The 18,841-nt window shown below is 42.9% G+C and overlaps 1 protein-coding gene across 3 annotated transcripts in view; it reads left to right on the forward strand.

Moving 5' to 3' along the window:
* UTRN (utrophin) overlaps positions 1-18,841 on the forward strand; it is a 594,030-nt gene that overhangs the window by 376,435 nt on the left and 198,754 nt on the right. For all 3 annotated transcript variants that reach the window (XM_074948548.1, XM_074948550.1, XM_074948549.1), the window contains one exon: positions 13,054-13,226. In XM_074948548.1, coding sequence (XP_074804649.1) covers positions 13,054-13,226 — 173 coding nt within the window. The remainder of the gene's footprint in view (positions 1-13,053; positions 13,227-18,841) is intronic.

Here is an 18,841-nt window from a genome sequence, read left to right on the forward strand (position 1 = left end):
AAGCATATTGAAGCACTTGCCAGTTGAATAATAAGTGATGTACAGAAAATATTAATAGCTACAACAGGCCGCCACACACGTTTACTGTTTCAAGTGGAAATTATTTTAAATTGAGATTTCCTAGTATGCAAACTTCAGGTGTCAGGTTTCTTGCTGAAATGAGAGCAAAGGCCTCAAATGAAAACAATCTGCATATGAAGTACGTACGTGTGTGTGTAGGCTTTTGTTGCAATATTACAGTTCATTTAACAGTTTTTTAAAAAAACCTATTTAATGATTAAATATCCCAGTTTCCTCTTGAGGAGAGGGAAGTGTGATGAGTAAGTGGAGAAGTGGGGGGCTAGTGGTCCAGGAGTTTTGCACTTCTTAGCATTATTAATGTTTTGCTGCAAGGGAGGCCTCCAGGAAGTGGGAGTGAGCTTAGCTGCTGAGCAGCATGCGGGGTGGTGGAAGGGAGGATGCTGAGTAAAACAACAAACAAATGCTGGGGAATAGATTAGCACACTGCTGGCAGAGCAGCGAAGGACTCTATGGATGAGATCCCCAGCGAAGGTTTCAGAGGTGACAACGTGATCCTTTGTTGGAGGTTTCACTTAAATAGGGGAAGCAACTTTTTTCTTTTAAACTGGGCCTTAATTCTGTTGCACGACAGCATCCCCTACGCTAGGCCGACAGAAGGAAATGGGCTGAAGCTAGCTTGGTCGTTACCATAGCAACACATCTGCTGGTGGCTGAAAGAGAGTGAGTGAGAGAAGGGGTGGCCTCCTGTCCAGCGTTTTGGTGATATCTCTTCTTTTTCTTCAGACCAAAGTTTACTTCGCCCTATTTTAATCCCTCTAAAGAAGATGGCGTTTGGTTTCTCTACCCAAAAATGTCTTTTGGGGAAAAATCTCCTGAGTGGAACAAGATTGGAGTAGTTTGCTTTTTTCTTTCTGCACGCCACGAGGATATAGCTTTCTTATGCTGTGTGTAATTGAGACCAAACGTTGAGCTCGGGGCCCAGCAGAAAACTGTTGGGACCTGCAGGTCATTGGAGGGGTGAACAAAAGGGAATCCTGGGTCGTCTAGAGAGACAAGGAGAACATGCCAGCATCATGGAACCTGGTTAACAGAAAAAATAGCATCGAGTCCATTCACTCTGAACTGCCCAGCCCATAAGAACAAGTGGGTGCAGTGGGAACACTAAAATGTTGATACAATGTAAGCTTCCACCAAAGGAGTACAGTGCAAGGGAGGTACGTGCTCAGGATTTTCCTCAGGGTTTAAAGGAGGCATAGTTGGAAAAAAACAAAACACAAAACTTTTTGGCGGCTATAGACTTGACTGGAGGATCTTTATCAGAAAGATGTAGGCTCGAAGGAACACCTAACCATGATTGGCCTGACCTTCAGCTTACAGGAGTTGCTGACAAAATTTGAAAAGGTACGAGGAGACAAGTTTCAAGGTATTATTTTTTTCAAACAAATAAAGAAACAAAAGGACAGGTCATTCTAATTTTACCAACTTCATTTTCTGTTTGTCTAGGTCCTTAGATGTCAACTCCCAAATATTTAAAAGTAACATTTTTCTCTCTCTTTCTTCCTTCACAGTCTGTAGAGGTATTGTTGTAGCATTTACTCTGCCAATCACCTTCTTTCTCTTTTTTAAAATAAGTCACAGAAGTATTCAGTGTTGCTCAGCCTTGAGTACAAGGGTGCTTTTCATGGTGCTTGTGATTTCATGTAATTTGACATCAGGAGAGAGCGCTCCATAACCTGCTGTTAATTTAACTGAAAATTGTTTTTGTGAAACTAAAAGATCTGAGTGAATTTAACAGTATAATGACGTCATCAAATAAGAATAGTACTCTCCCCACACCTTCATCACCTCTTCCTCATCCCAGTCTAGTTTTAGTCTTTTCCCTTATCTAAACCCCTGATAACCGTAATGCTGTGAGGCAGGATGCTTGGTTGTGTAGCAATTACACTGCTCAGAGTGTATGGTACTTGGACTCATCTAAAACGTACCACTTTCACCTAAGTGTCACCATTTCTGAGACCAGTAGCATGTGTTCATGTAACAGAATCTTTAGCTTGGCTCCACTTACTGTTTTTTCATGCAGTCTTTTTTTCCATGGAAAATACACAGTAAATCTGCTGGTGTTATACAGAGCCACAGTTGGGAGGGCAAATAAATGTTGTTTTTCCTAAGCGTTCAGCTTTAAAAATAATTGTAGGTTATTGCAAGATTTGATAGGAAAGGGAGAAAGCCACACACCCATGCCCTAAAATCCTAAAAACTGTTCACACCCTGTATGCAATTTTTGTTAGAAATAAATACTTGTCACCTAAACAACTCTAAAAGAGACATTACCAATGTAGTCCCTGATGGAAACTGAACTCAGGTTATTTGTTGAATACAGTGAAGGTTTTTTATTCTTCTTACGGGAGGGATGGTTTGTTTAATGATTTCATTTCATTTCAAAATCAGTAGTACCACTGTTCTGAAAAGATTGATAGGTGTGAGCTTTCTGTAGTATCCTCAACTGTAGTTTCATCTGCGACTTCTCAGCTAGTTTGCAGAGACAGTGAGATGGGTACTGTACTGCAGGTCCACCATTATGAATAAAAAAGTGTCTTCTAGCGACAGCTGGTAACAGCAGGTGACAAAGTTTGACAACAAAAGGCTCTGTTTGTGTGTACATGTGCTTTTTCTTAATAAGTATATAGTAAGTGTAACACAAATCATTTGCTACACTTAACCTCTCTGAGAGTCAGTAATTGTAGGCAATATCTGGACATTAGTGCTGTAATTGCTGCTGCTTGTCTTAAAAGCTTAGGTCAGACACCAGATGTTAGTAAGCTTCATTCTTCTAGATGCCTTTGGGCCATTTAATGACAGTTTAGAAAGTAGCTGTGGTAGTAGCTAGCACTAGTGTATTTCTTTTGTACCACATAGAGCCCTCGTGTCTGCACATTGGCACATTCAAAAACACAAGGGAGGATGTGAAATGAAAGACATCCAGCATCTTATTCCTGTTAAAAGAATTGATTGTAGCAGTTTTAGACAAAAGGCAGAATTTACAAATCTCCGCTTTTCTCTGCTTTTTTGTCTAAAGCTTGCTGTATCCTTTTATCTTTTGTGTTGGGTTTCCTAATATGGTATAGGAGAATAACTAAGTACTGTAGAAGAATGTTAATAATATTCATGCAACATTCACTATTTGAACTGTGATCAGAAATTTGAATATGTATTTTCAGAACAACTCTTCCTCATGTGCCTTTTCCCCCATGACACCAATAAACACATGCACACATCATGTTCATCCTTTGGCAGAATGGTTTGCTGCCAGGAATACTAGCATCATGAGAGATCCTGCTTTGTAGCTACTCCTAACTTTCTGGAAGCATGAATGAAACATGTTGTAAGGAGAGAATTACTGTGGTGGTAATGCAGAAGCCAGATGGAATTCCCAAAGCTTGAGCAACCCATATGCAAAAGCAGAGTCACATTACACTGAAGAGGATTGTGCTGCTTTGGCTTTATTCAGTCCCAAAGATCTAACTGCTGGAATTAGTAGAACTAGATTTATGCTGCCCTTCAAACATTCAGTCACTGCCACATGACTGGGCTGCAGAATTTGTCCAGGATCAAGAAAATTAAAACATGTCAACACACTTTGAAATCTCAAGCTTTGAAAACAAATAGTTCATGTTATTAAAAGAATCCTTAACCATTTTGCATGTCCCCTGTTAAGCTTTTCTACAGGTTTGATTGAGAATTGAGTCAGCTTCTTGCAAACCCTTGCTACAGTGCAGGACTTTTGATGATATGAGCATGGAAAATAAGGAGATGAAAAATACTATCTAGAGGGTTTTTTCCTTTGAAACTCTTTTTTAGAAAGTATCTGAGAGCTTAAACACTAATTAAGTTACTGTCATACTCGAGCCAATTGCTTTTGTATACTGCTTTGACCTACTTACACAGTAATCACAATAGATATGATAGGCAGTGCTGTCTGTGTGACATTTTAGAAGGTTTAATGTCTTTCTTTATATGTAGTTCTGCCAGTACTGGATTTATGATCGTGGCAGTTCTGCCCAAGGGTTTGCATATACATGTGTGCTGCTCTTCTGTGTGTGAATTCCTTCTGAATTGATTGCCTAAAAGCAGACAACTTCAGGCCTCTGTGGCATAGGAGATGGGAGGAATCCTTCAAAAGTCAGAATTCTCTTCTGGGGCTAGAAGAAAGTGCCCCTTCAGGAAATCTGTCCCTTGTTTCTCTTGACGCTATCCTCCTCCTATTTCTTAATGGTCTCTTTTTGGCTGCAGCTTTTTTTTCTTTGGGGGAGAAAAGCACATAATTAATGTGTATTCTTCCCCATAAGAAATGCAAAGCCCTTCCTGCAATGAAGGCTAGTGAGCATTGAATCTGACCTACAAATGCACTCACGGGCAATTTACAGCAGTAGTAGGTAAATATAATAATGTATCTGATTCAAAACAGAGCAAGTAGTCTGCCCTAAGGTGGCTCCACTGCTTTGCTAACCACTGTGGGCCCTCATTGGTAGTGACCAAATAGAGATGTCCTGGCTGATGTCTGTCTGGCATGTTGCTGTTCCATTCGGTTGCAATTGACACTCATGGGTTATTCCAATTGAAAGAGCTTTCCATGGCATTTGAGTTCCCTTGTGGAGCAGTCAGAAACCTCAGAGGTCAGGAGTTAGAAGGTGGCAGATGGAGAGAGTGACAAAATAAAGCCACAATGGTGAAATAGCCTGGGATATTGTCCTCTGGGGATTATCACTCTTAAAACCCTATTATAGTCTCTGCTTTATGGGAAATTCATATTGAGTTTGCTGGGAATGAAACCAGTAGCTTTTTATAGAAATTTAATGGAGTTCTATAGAAATTCTCTAAAACGCTATAGATTTTTTACAGGAGAAGAAAAATATTTATTAAATTCTAAGCAGTTGTTACAAAGAAACCTATAGAAATATTATAATTTTGTATTAAATTGTATAGGACTTTTCCAAAATGAATTTTAACTATTAAACTATATTATTATTTAATATGGTTTTGTGTATCTTTAACACGCTATTTAGCGAAGCCTGACATACATCTTTTTATCCACAGTGGCTAATAACATAACTTCTGTGCGTTAGTACTTATAACCAAATAACTGCAGTATTCTGGGGTTCGAGTTTCTTAAGAACAGAAAAGAGTGAGATTTTACCTTTTACTTAAAAGTTCATTCTGTTGGTTTTTGCTTAAACCCCAGATTGGGAATAAGGAGTTTTCTCCAACCCGTCATATTTTTACCGTTAGTGGAGGGCAGGCTCTGAAGACCTTTTTCAGAAGAAAATATTATGGCTCTGCATGTAACATCATGGAAACACATATATGAATAAACAAGCAAAATCTAAACAAAAACATGAGTGGCAGTAATTATAGTGGCACAGTATGTGCTACTGCACTCTGAATTGAGGGTCTTATGGTGTTTCCATTCTGAAAAAGCCATTTCAAACATGGCTGCTACAGAATACTGTTGTGTAGTTTAGGACCAGAATTTCACTCTGTAATAGGGTTGCCAGGTATCTGGTTTTTGACCGGAACATCTGATCAAAAAGGGACCCTGGCAGCTCTGGTTAGCAGGACCGGGTTGTTAAAAGTCCTGTGGCACAGGGCTGGCAGGCTCCCTACCTGGCTCCGTGCAGCTCCCAGCATGTCCCTCTGGCTCCTAGGCACAGGGGCAGCCAGGAGGGCTCCATGCACTGTCTCCGCCCCAAGTGCCAGCTCTGCAGCTCTGAGTGGCCAGGAACTGTGGCTAATGGGAGCTGCAGGGCAGTGCCTCCAGGCACAGGCAGCAGATAGAGCCCCCTGGTCCCTCCGCTTAGGAGCCGGACATGCCGTCTGCTTCTGGAGCCACCTGAGATAAGTGCAGCCCAGAGCCCACACCCTGAACCTCCTCCCACACCCCAACCCCCTGCCTCAGCCCCCTCCCACACCCAAACTCCCTCCCAGAGCCCGCAACCCTAACCCCAACCGCCTCCCATGCCCCAATCCCCTGCCCTAGCTCGCTACCTCCTTTCTCCATCCCAAATCCTCCATCCCCAGAGCTCGCACCCCCAGCCGTATCCCTCACCCTCCCTGCCTTCCAACCCCCTATCCCAGCATGAAGCCCCCTCACACACCCAGAACTCATTATTTCTAGCCCCGCCCAGAGCCCCCTCCTGCACCCCAAACCCTTCATCTCCGGCCGCAACCAGAGTCCTCACCCTCTCCCACACCCCAATCCTCTGCCCCAGCCCGGTGAAAATGAGTGAGTGAGGGTGGGATAGAGTGAGTGACAGAGGGAGAGGGGATGGAGTGAGCAGGCGGTGGGGCCTTGGAGAGGGGGTAGGGCAGGGGGTGAGGCCTCGGAAAAGGGGCAGGATGGGGCGGGGCAAGGATGTTTGGTTTTGTGCAATTAGAAAGTTGGCAACCCTACTCTGTAATAAATTGCTATAATCTGGTGGGTAATGTCTCTGCTATCGAAATAACTGTTTAAAATATCCACTGTGCTGTCACTAACATCAAACAATTCCTAACTACCTGTTTGGTCTTGTAGCTTGAAGTTCAGGAATGGGAGAACTCATGAGATTTAGGTTTTGTTCCCAGCTCTGCCACAGATTTTGTGTGACCTTGGACAAGTTAGTTGGGGGCCAAGCTTTTCAAAGTGGTCATTAATTTTATGAAATCTCATTTTTGGGGCTATTTCAATAGCAACTCCCACCAATGTCAGTTGGGCCTTGGGGCTTTTTTTCAATATTCTAGTCAGACAAGGTGGATGAGGCAGTCTGTTTTACTGGACCAGTTTCTGCTGGTCAAAGAGACCAACTTTTTTTTCTTTCCTGCATGGAACACTATAACTTCAGACCACTGGGTCCTCAATACTGTGGTGGAGGGTTATACCCTACAGTTTATTTCTACCCCACCCCATCCCCCATCCCTGTCCCTCTTCAGGGACCCTTCTCATGAGTGTCTCCTTGCACAGAAGGTAAAGGGGTTGCTGCAACTGGGTGCAGTGGAAGAAGTTCTTCTCAAGTACAGGAACAAGGGGTTCTATTCCCAGTACTACTTAATCCCAAAGGCCAAGGGCGGTTTGCAGCCCATCCTGGACCTGAGGGACATCAACAAGTATCTAAAGAAGCTAAAGTTATGCGTTCTCTCCTTGGCGTCTGTCATCCCCTCCCTGGATCCGGGAGACTGGTATGCCCGCCCTTGATTTGAAGGACGCATACTTCCACATAGTGATTTTTCAAGGTCACAGGAGCTTTCTCCAGTTTATGGTGGGCCTCTGCCGCTGCCAGTTGGCGATCCTCCCATTCGGCCTGGCGACAGCACCCAGAATATTTACCAAGTGCATGTCGGTGGTGGCTGCTTACCTCAGGCATCAGGGTATCCAGATCTACCCGTACCTCGATGACTGGCTTGTCAAGGGAAGCTCTAGTTCTCAGGTCCAAGAGGATGTTGCGGTGCTGAAAGCCACATGCCGCTCCCTGGGCCTACCAGTGAATGATGAAAAGTCTGCGTTAGTTCCGGTGCGAAGGATCGAATTCATTGGAGTGGTGCTCGACTTGACCTGCACCAGAGCATTCCTGCCTCTAGTAAGGTTCCATACATTGATGGACCTCATCGCGGAAGTCTATATCCTTCTCCCTGACTGTGGCCACGGTTTACCTGCACCTGCTGGGTCACATGGCAGCATGCACATATGTCCGCCATGCCAGACTCTGGATGAGGTCCCTGCAGCAATGGCTGGCGACTGTCTATTCCCAGTCCAGAGATCACCTGGACAAGGTCATTACTGTTCCCCTGACGGTACTCACCTCACCACGATGGTGGACTAATTGCACGACTGTCTTAGGGTGGGTTCCGTTCGACATCCCCCATCACTCCATCGAGTTGGTATTGGATGCCTCGGATTTTGGCTGGGGCATGCACCTTGGCAACCTCCAGACCCAGGGTCCCTGGAGGAGATGATGTTACACATAAACGTCAAAGAATTCAGAGCGGTCCGCTTGGCATGCAGAGTCTTCCTACCTCACTTGTCAGGAAAGGTGGTGAGAGTCCTGAGTGACAACACGGCCTCGATGTTCTACATCAACAGCAAGGGAGAGCATGTTCGTTGACTCTCTGCCAAGCAGCACTTGTTTCTGGGACTTCTGCACCAACCACAAAATCCATCTGGAAGCTTGTCACCTCCCTCGCATCAAGAACAGGCTAGTGGATCACCTCAACAGGGACTTCTCCTCTCACCACAAGTGGTCGCTACACCCAGAGGTAGCCTGCATGATCTTCCAGAGGTGCGGAACTCCCCTTGTAGACCTGTTTGCCACCAGGCTAAACAGGAAATACCACCGGTTTTGTTCGTTGCCAGGCCTGGGCAAGGACTCCCTCTCTGATGCCTTCCTCCAGTCACGGTCAGGGAACCTGATGTACGCGTTCCCTCCGATTCCTCTCAACATCAGGGTCCTAGCAAAGATCAAGAGAGACAAGGCACAGGTTATCATGATCGCCCCGGCATGGCCTTGCCAGCACTGGTTCGGCATGCTCGTGAACCTGGTCACGGCCCCTCCCTAGCCCCTGCCCAACCAACTGAACCTGCTGTCACAGGACCACGGTCAGCTCCTGCACCCCAACCTCATGTCCCTCCACCTCTCGGCGTGGATGCTGCGTGGCTGAACCTAGAGGAGCAGACCTGCTCAGATGAGGTCCAACAGATCCTTCTGAGAAGCAGGAAGCCCTCAACCAGACTGACTTACCTGGCCAAGTGGCTGAGGTTTTCCCAGGGGGCATCCGAGCATAGCATCTGTCCCTTGCACTCTTCCGTACAGTATATCTGGCACACTCTTCCATTAGAGTGCATCTCACAGCCATCTCCGCTTTTCACCCACCTATCCAGGGCCAGATGGTGTTTTCTCATGACCTGACAGTCACATTGTTGAGAGGTCTCAAGAGACTCTTCCTGCAGGTACGGACTCTGGTCCTGCAGTGGGATCTTAACTTGGTCCTCTCCAGGCTCCTGGGCCTGCCCTTTGAGCCGCTGGACTCCTGCTCCCTTTCCCACCTTTCATGGAAGGTCGCTGTCTTGGTGGCGGTGACATTGGCGAGGTGAGTCTCTGAGATTAAATCCCTGACCTCAGAACTGCTGTACACGGTATTCTACAAAGACAAGGTCCAGCTGAGGCTTCACCCGGCCTTCCTGCTGAAGGCGGTGTCTACCTTCCGTATGAACCAGGACATCTTCCTCCCGGTGTTCTGTCCTAAGCTGCACAAGACCAGTGAGGTGAGGCGGCAGCATGCCTTGGACATCTGAATGGCCTTGGCTTTTTACCTAGAGCATACCTAGAGTTTTTCACCTAGAGCCTTTCTGTAAGTTGACTCAGCTCTTCATCGCTACAGCAGACAGGACGAAGGGCCTTCTGGTGTCCTCACAGAGGATTTCCATACGGACCTGTGACAACCTGGCGGCAATCCCGCCGCCAGTTGTCAGAGCCCATTCGACTAGAGCTCAGGCATCCTCGTCGGCCTTTCTGGCACACATCCCTATTGAGGACATCTGTAGAGTGGCAACATGGTCCTCTGTCTACACGTTCACGGCACATTATGCCATCATTCAGCAGGCCAGAGACGATGCTGGGTTCAGCAGAGCTGTGTTGCAATCTACATGTCCTTGAACTCCTCCCCGCCTCCAGGGGTACTACTTTGGAGTCACCTAATATGGAATGGACATGAGCAAGCACTCGACGAAGAAAAGACAGTTACCTTTCCCGTAACTGGTGTTCTTCGAGATGTGTTGCTCATGTCTATTCCATGACCCGCTCTCCTTCCCCACTGTCAGAACTTCCAGGCAAGAAGGAACTGAGGGTGGGGGGAGCTGGCGGCGGTGCCCCTTGTACAGTGCCATGCGGGTGCCACTCCAGAGGGTGCCAGAGCTGGTCTCCTATGGATACTGCTACGGGAAAAACTTCCGGCGCTGGTGCATGTGGCGAGCACACACACCTAATACGGAATGGACATGAGCAACACGTCTCAAAGAACACCAGTTACAGAAAAGCTAACTGTCTTTTCTTTAAAAAATAAAAACGAGGAGTCCTTGTGGCACCTTAGAGACTAACAAATTTATTTTCTTTTATATTTCCAGTGCAGATAAATGGCTCTTCTTATGTCCATCCGTTACCTTCCACCATCCGCCCTGCCCACACCCACCATCTGTGCCAGGGACTTGCTGATGTGTGTAGTAGGGGAGCCCCTGTTCTGATTGTCTTCATAAGCTCTGTTGAGGCAGGTCTCTGCTCTTGTAGAAACTGATCCACCACTTTGTGTTTGTTTATGTAGCAACTGGTAGTATTTGTTTCTGTCTAACCAGAGAAGGTCAACAATAGGAAGACAAGTTAATTACTAAAGCTTATTCACTGAACTGTACTGCCAGTAGCATGGGCATCATAGATGAATCATGTGAACAGGAATGCAAAGACAATAAATTCATAGTGGCTTGTTCAACATAACATAGCATTTTTCAAATACAAGAATCACAACCATTTTGAAAGAAACGTTATTTTTGACCTTCTAAGTGAACATACTAACCAGTGTCCCTTTTTAAATGAAATCAGGGCTGAAATTTTGATTGGAGGTTCTGAATAGTCCAAAATAAATATTTTTGTTGTAAAATTAGAAATCAGTTTGGATTTGCTCCTTAAGTGTGGGAGAGGTAAGATTGGAGATGGAGATTTGGCTAGGTCTGTGAAATACATAGTTCAATGTCAACCCAATCCATTATCTATGAACATCTTACCCAATCTCCCATTCTTACAAGATCAGCCCTTTGCAACTGTGCAGAGTCGAGTTGATTTTAAGGTGTCTACACATTTGCAGGGATCTGCCTGCATGTATGAACTTGAAGGATCAGAACCACAGATACTCTCATGAATATATGAAGGATGTTGGAGTTTGATGGCGCTGCTGCCTAATTCAGGTTCCAGTACTGCAGTGCAAGTTCATTCCCATAATACCCCTTTCATAAGGTCTGTTCTAAGCATGATGAGAAATATAATATCATCTAGCTCTTCAAAGAAGAACAAGTATCATTGTCCCTCTTTTACGTGGGTGAAACTGAGGCACAGAATAGCAAAGTGAGTTGCCCAAAGCCACACAGCAGTTCAGTGGCAGTGCCAGGCAGAGTTACTGAGCCATGTTCACTGGCACAGGGAGTAATTTACTTGCCCTGCCCTCTGAAGGAACAGAGATATACATGTTTTTGCAGTCCATGATTTCTGTCAAGTATAGACTCTCCCCCAAAGATTTCATTTTTTCAGCTGTTCATCTGATTTTTTGAAGGAGTATAATTATAAGTTTCACAGCATCCCAAGTGAACATCACCACTCAGTGCATTCCCAAATGTCTGTCGTATGCGTAGCAGCCGTTTTTAGATGCAGCACCACCCACTTGGGGATGTGTTTAAAAGCCCACTGGGAAGGGATGGCCTATGTTGAAGAGAGTTTGGAAGAATTAAACCTTTAAGGGATTTCATACTTGTTTCCCCTGAAAAAGGAAGTTTTTGTTTGTATCTGTAACAGGTTTCTGTAATAATCTTTGTTGTTTGATCTCATTGAGATTTCCAGGGCTCTTTCATTCATTTACATTTGTCTATTTATACATTCATACACAGATGTTAGAAAACAGTGGCCGATCATACTGGAGCTTCTTTCAGTGTCAGTCAGTGCTGTTGCATTTTATTTTAATGAAGGCTGGGACGTGCTTGGTTTGATGAACTACAGTAATGTCTTTTGGGGAGGATGTGAGATCAGTGAATATACTCCATTTCATTTGGAGGGTTGGGAAATGAGGAACTTGCCGTCTACTTTTACTTTAATTTTTTTTCCCCCAGTGGTAGTATCTACTGCAGAGTATAACATGTATCCTGCCCTCTCATTTATACTGTACCATATATAGCAAAAGCTAGTGTACAGTAGTTGAACTGGAAAAAGATTTTAGTGATTGCTGTAGTAGTCAGTAAAATTAGGTCTAACTTGCAGAAATACACTGTGAATGTTTCTAACTAGAATATATAGCCTAAAGCACTGCAGGGTGAGTGGATCTCATTGGATATGTACATGAAATTCCTGCTGTATTTTATTTTAAAGAGCTAAGGGGCAAGTGAGTGTGATGAAGCTTGAGATCACATACTTTTTGCCTGTGAAGATTTGGGAGTGCATTTGTAAATGTTGTATAGTGGAGGAAAAAGAGGGTAGCGGTAGTCACCTTAAATGACATCTGAAGATGTAGGGGACTTCATTTCTGGAGCCACATATAGACAGGTGTCAGGTAGGGAAGATTTTCAAAGGCATAAAGGACAGTGAGGAACCTAACTGCTATTTTTATTATTTATTAATATTAATAATAGCAATGTCAATGTGATTTGAGTTCTTTGCTCCTTCGGCTCTTTTGAAAGTGCCAGCCAGAAAGGTCAAGTCAGCTGCTTTGGGGCTTGCTGGTCTGAAGGCTTTAGGCATAGGATTAGGATTCAGAAGATTTAGTTCCCACATTGGCTTGCTGTGTGGTCTTGAACAACCCACTTAATATCTATAACTCACATTTCCCCAGTTATAAAATAAGGATCATGATAGTTACCTATATGTTTTGAGGATTAATGGTGGTAAAGTGCTATACAATTGCAAAGTACTATTAAGGCTAGTTGGGGATGGAAATAAAGCTCCGTGTCTCCTGGCTCCTAGCAGAGTGCTCAGTCCTCTAGACAGCCTGGGCTTGAGTTACTTCCTCCTTTGGCAACTCTTTGAAATTTCACAAGTACAAATTTTCATGGAAATGTGGCTCTTTTTTCTGTAAACATCCAGATAGTGGGAAATTTTCTATTTAGAAGAAAATGTTGCAAAATAGCTCCAATGTTGCCATCTTGATAACTGACAAATTTCATCAGAGGTGTGGTGGGAGGGAAGCTCATAACAAATATATCCCTTCTGCTCTAGTTACAGAACTAACATATCTGAGTTTTTCTCTTTGTTTTTCCAGGACATCCAGGCTGAGATTGATGCCCACAATGACATCTTCAAGAGCATTGATGGAAACAGACAGAAAATGGTAAAAGCCTTGGGAAACTCAGAGGAAGCGGCACTGCTCCAGCACCGTCTTGATGACATGAACCAGCGCTGGAATGACCTGAAAGCAAAGTCAGCTGGCATCAGGTTAGTAACAGAAGCATCAAAATAAGAATGGGACAATGTCTGGCTTTCATTGTTATTCTAAAATATTGCTGTATTCTCTTGTTTAAAAGACTTTTGGGCTCAGATATAAGAACTCTGGGCACTTGCTAACCATGGAGGTTTAACTACTTAGGTAACTCTCTTCAGTGATGTACAAACTGGCAGGTTACAGCTGCACATGCTATTAAGGTCTTCTGAAAGTGGGCCTGATTCTCCTATCTCAGTGTTGCAAATCAGAAGGTCTCTGTAGAGTTACATCTGGTGTGAAGAGAATCTATATTTTTAACTGAAGTTAGTACTTTTATACAGTTCATATCCTGGGTATGTGGATTTGTATTTTTGTGTGTGTGTTGTGTGGAAGATCTTTGCAGATGATGATTTATGAAGAATTGTTTAAAAGTGAGTAGATAGGCAAAAGGAGTGTTCATTTATTTTATTTTGAACCTAATAGTGGAAAAAAAACCCTGCCTTTTTAAATGTTCACAGATTCATAGATTCCAAGGCCAGAAGGGACCATTTTGATCATCTAGTCCGACTTCCTATATAATATAGGCCATAGAACTTCCCCCAAATAATTCCCAAAGTATATCTTTTAGAACATCCAATCCAATGTTGTACAAGAGTCTCCATTAAAATCTTTAAAATATCGTTTTGTAAGAAGACAATATTATCTTATAGTTGTTGTAGGGAGTAAACTGAATCCCATATTAAAGTTAATTATTTGTAAATGCCTTTACAGAGGTTTTAATAGCTATTACTTTGCTATTGATTAAAGCAAACTATACTGTGTTCTATTCCAGTAATCTTAAGTATCCGTATTAATTCTCCAAAGGCCAGAAAATTCAATCAACTTGAATTTTGGCACAACAGTTTAAATTATAAACTAAGGGTACAAATGACTGTGTCATTTAATTTTAGACTCTACTTAGCCGTATTGCTGAACTGTCACACAGACAAGCCCAAGGGGCAGCCTCTGCTCAGCCCACAGCCAGAATAGCATATTTTGGAATTTAAGGACTCCCACAGAGTTTGGAAGGGAGCTTGCAGAGACTGACCTGCTCTGTGATTAGTTGAAGCAAGTCTCTTTAAACTTGGACTTCCATGAGCTTCACTCACCGAATAAATCACCAAAAGAGGGAGATTAAAAGCCATTCGTATGTTACAGTTTAATCAACAGCTGAAGAGTTCCAGCAATTACAGCTGAGTTACTTGACCTTTCCTGGGGATTAATGATCATTTGAGAGAAATTAATGGTCCAAATTGCCCTCGAGCCATTTACCCCAGTCAGTCATTAATTCCGAGGCAAGAGGCTGTGCACAAAACTGTGATTGCTATTTTAAAAGGAAGGTTTGTGGAAATACTTTCTTTTTTGATATAAAGCTATTTTTAATTTCTGTGTATACATGGAACACGCTGTCCACAGGACATCATCAATATTAGCAGTGTGGATGTGATTACTGTTGACATCCACTATGCTGCTGAACAGCATGTCACTCTGAATATGAACTACAACTAAAAACAGTCTGGAAAGAGTTTGCCGACAAACTGGAGTAACATATACAAAACAGATTAATCTTTTCTAATATCCATTGAAACTGCAATGTTTGTGATTCTGCCTGTTCAACCCCATGCTTCACTTATAGTTCTATTGTCTAAATCCAAGAATAAAATAATAATGAAAAAATCTGAGAGGGACAGAAATGATAAATATTGTTTGTGTGAAGACTGTGTTTCTCTAATTGTTTGCATTTTATGCTTCTGTTTCCTTGCTGTACCTGGATTGAGAGGTGAACTATAAGTGAAATGTAGAATAGGTCCGGGAAGAACCACAAATCGAATTTATAGGCTAATATTGATGTTTGAAAAGTCTGATTTTGCTGTGATTTTGTGTTCTGTTTTTGTACTGTGCCCAGATTAGGATTATTCCATTTCTTTTACAGAATAAAATTTCCAATCATGCGCACTTTCATATCTGGGCTTTAGTCCTTGTTGAAATAGGCACTCTTGAGTATAATTCACCCTGCAAATGGCTAGCACAAGTCCCCATGCACCACTTAAATCCAATTTAAACCCTTAATATCAAACTGAAGTGAGATTCAAATGGTACATCGAGCCTAGTGCTAGCCCTGTTTACAGGAGTGGATTTTATCCAGAATAATTAGTTTCCTCGCTTGTTGCCATGTGCAAAGAGTGCTATAGTTTGGAAAGGCTGCCAGCATTTAGAGGTGTACTTTCAGATACAATCCAGAAGCTACTTCAAAATTTACATTTCTGGCAATTGTGACCTTGCCCACAATCTCAGATACCTGGATTGCATCTCTCTTCTTGCTAATACCAGAGGAATTTTAAGAGTTGACCACACTTATTCCACTTCCACTCCTGATTCTCTGCTGTCTACAACATGAACAGAGCAGCAGCTCAGCATTTTCCTGTCTTGTACATTAGAGGCCTGTCTTTTAAAGCAGAATTTTGGGGCATCAATGATTGGTGTTTTTTCCCCTTCTGCCCTTTTCGTATAGGGGACAAAAGGTTTTTTGTGGGGCGAGAGGAGGAAGTGTGGGAGAGGAAGAGTGATTCTCTGAATGAGGCCACCCACTGAACTTCTTTCCTCCATTTGTTCCATTGTCCCTCAGTGTGATGGAGTTATCCAAACAGAGCAAGCCAAAAGGCCAAGAGGTGCTCCAGCTGTGAGAAGAATCTCTCAGGGTCCAGAGAAAGGGAGTTTTTGCACAGTTGCTCTCAGCCTGCAGAGTCTCGCTCTAGTCTGGCTTGCTTTTTGTGGCCTCTGCCTTCCTCCCTTCCAGCCAAGAATCTGATAGGGACATCTCCAGAAGGAATATCAGCCTAGTTCAATGCTTGGGATCCAGCAGGCACATCCTTCCTCACCAACCTGCAATGCTTTTGGAATAAATCCCCCACTGATTGCTGCCCCCACCTCCAAATCCCTTGACCCAATCCACTTCAAATGGCCTTCTCAGGGAAGTTCTCTTGTATGAATCCAGTGACCAGGGGCACAGCAGGTCAAAGCTTTCCTTGCAGAGGAAAGCACTATCTAGAGTGGGAAGCACTATCTAGAGTGGGACCAGTCTCCAAACAGGGACAAAAATCTTTTCTCCATGAGGCACAAAAGAAAAGCAAAAAGTCTCCAAAACTCAAGATGCCTTCCAGACCCACATAGTTTCCCCCTAGTTCTAGCTCTTCCCCTACTGATGCCTGTGTCACAAATACAGATGAGATTACAAAATGGATTCACTGAACCTTGTGGCTGAAACCCAAACCTGACGATGTTTTTTTCCACTGCTGCTTAGCACATACCCTGAGTAGAATTCCATCAAAAACTTAATTCTTCCTTTGTAGATTTGAGCATGTGTCCACTCATCTACGGCAGCTATATATCACACTTCTATAAGGAGTAATATTGAAAATAAAAGCAGGAATGTTGGGTTAAAATAAATCATGATACTCACGTTAAGTGTGCATTTCTTTTATACCTCTTTACAATGTTTCTGGTGAGATACTTACTCATTTTCATTCCTAAGCAGTACTTTTATACTACTTTAATGGCTTTTTCTGAACATCTGGGTTCCACCAGACTTTGAAACCGTATGCTGGTAATATTCTACTACTGTCATTAATCTGGCACACAAATGGACACTCATTAATGGTAAATAATAGTGAATTTAATCTCGTATTGTATACCACAAAATTCACATTAATGCCAAATGAGTTCATTTATGATGAATGTTATTGCAGGGAATGTTAAATTAACAGTGAAACACTGTTAAAGTGTCCTTTAAATATCTGACTAGTGACATATTTTTTCCTTCCAAAGTTTCAATTCATTTTGCATATGGGAAGTCTGCTAAATAACTGGAACAGAATTGTAAAACCTCAGGCAATACCAGCTTTTAGAGGTGAGAGCAACTTAGATGGATAGGTTGGTTCTTTTTAAATCTAATTGTTGTTTGTCCTAAAAATCTCCACAAATGTCTCATTTCAGTACAAGTAAATCAACTGCGGTTAGAGAGATTTCTTTTATTTAAAAAAAGGCCAGTCTGTTGGTTCAACAGCAAAGCAGTGAACTCAACATGTGGTCCTCTTTCCTAAAAGGTGCAAAAGAGAGCAATAACACATGCGGTAGAAAGCATAATACAATTTCCATCTACTGTAAGGAGGGCTGGTGCAATGTACTGATTAAGGGGAAGGCAGAGTGTTGAGAATCCTGGGAGTTCCCTGAGTTTATTATTTTTAAGAGGGGCTTATGGTCAAAAAGTCAGTTTAAATTAAAATATGTAAATACAGACTGTGCACATGAATCTCTTCATATTGCTTTGAAACACAGTCACCTTTGGGGTGAAATACTTTGAATAGATACTGTTGAAGTTTGTAGGCACAGTGCAGTATCTTGATATAAGGGGACATAATCTTTATTAGATTTAAAAGAGCGGACTCTGAAAATGTATTGTTTGGCAGTGATTTTGCATGTGGTTTATTGGATGGCAGTGGATACTTATTTACGAGATTCTCTTGAGTTAGCAGTCCTGGGGTCTCAGACCTTTCTGCTGAAACTAGGGTTTTGCCATTCAACAGAATTTGCTGGAGGCACTCTGTCTCTGCCCTCTGTGTGACTCCTCCCACTGACGTCCCTTGGTTCCCTCTCTACCTTAAAGCTGGGTTCAGGCCTTAATAGGTTCAAGTGTGCTACTTACTTTTCTGTTGGCTTTCTCCCTTTTGAATTAGAAGATTCTGTGGAGCAAGGCAGTGTGTGGATTCCAACGTCATGCTCTGTACTCCGTTGCAGTACCTCATTCACAAGTCCGCGTGGGGCAAGCTGGCTGTATGTTCAATCTCAGCATATAGACAGCTGGCTTGAATTCAGCATTAAGAGAGACGAATGGTGGGGAGGCTGGAAGCTTAGGAGCACCAATTTAGGAAATCACCTGCTTAAGTGCATCTCTGTTAGGAAAACATTTAAGTACTTGCTAAAAACAAAATAGGTGCTTAAGTGCTTTCATGGATTAGGGTGAAGGGAGAACAGATTCCTCTCCCTAAATCCTCCTAGCTCAACCTTCCTGGAGATACCTTGCCTCTACAAATTAATCTTGCTTCCATATAATCCCAATGACAAGTGCTTCCCAATTCATCCACCTCGTATCCCTCCCTCACTTCAGAACCACACCCCTCCTAAGTATCACAACCCCACCAAAATGATCCTCTTGAAGTAGAGCTTCCAGCATATTTCATATGCACCTCCAAGTAGTGCCAGATTAATAACTGTCAGTATTGGGCATTCATTGGAACTGCTATTTAAGATGACAGCACAGAAGAAGGCAGGTGAAGTAGTATTGCATTGAAAGAGTTAAGGTCTGAGTAACAGCTAAAATGGATTTAAAAAATTGTAATAACAGTATTTAAAAAAAAAGACAGAAACCAAATATATATAATACTGCTTGTTGATAACAGAAAAGCAGAGACCATGGAGCTAGCAGCAAGTTACATTGAAAAGGATTTAGTTCTGCTCTGTAACCTGGCTGACGTGTGGCAAGTGAAATTATTGTTAACAAGTATAAGTAATTTATATGTTGGGTTCAAAATTA

Source organism: Natator depressus, chromosome 3, assembly GCF_965152275.1.
Source record: "Natator depressus isolate rNatDep1 chromosome 3, rNatDep2.hap1, whole genome shotgun sequence".
NCBI lineage: Eukaryota > Metazoa > Chordata > Testudines > Cheloniidae > Natator > Natator depressus.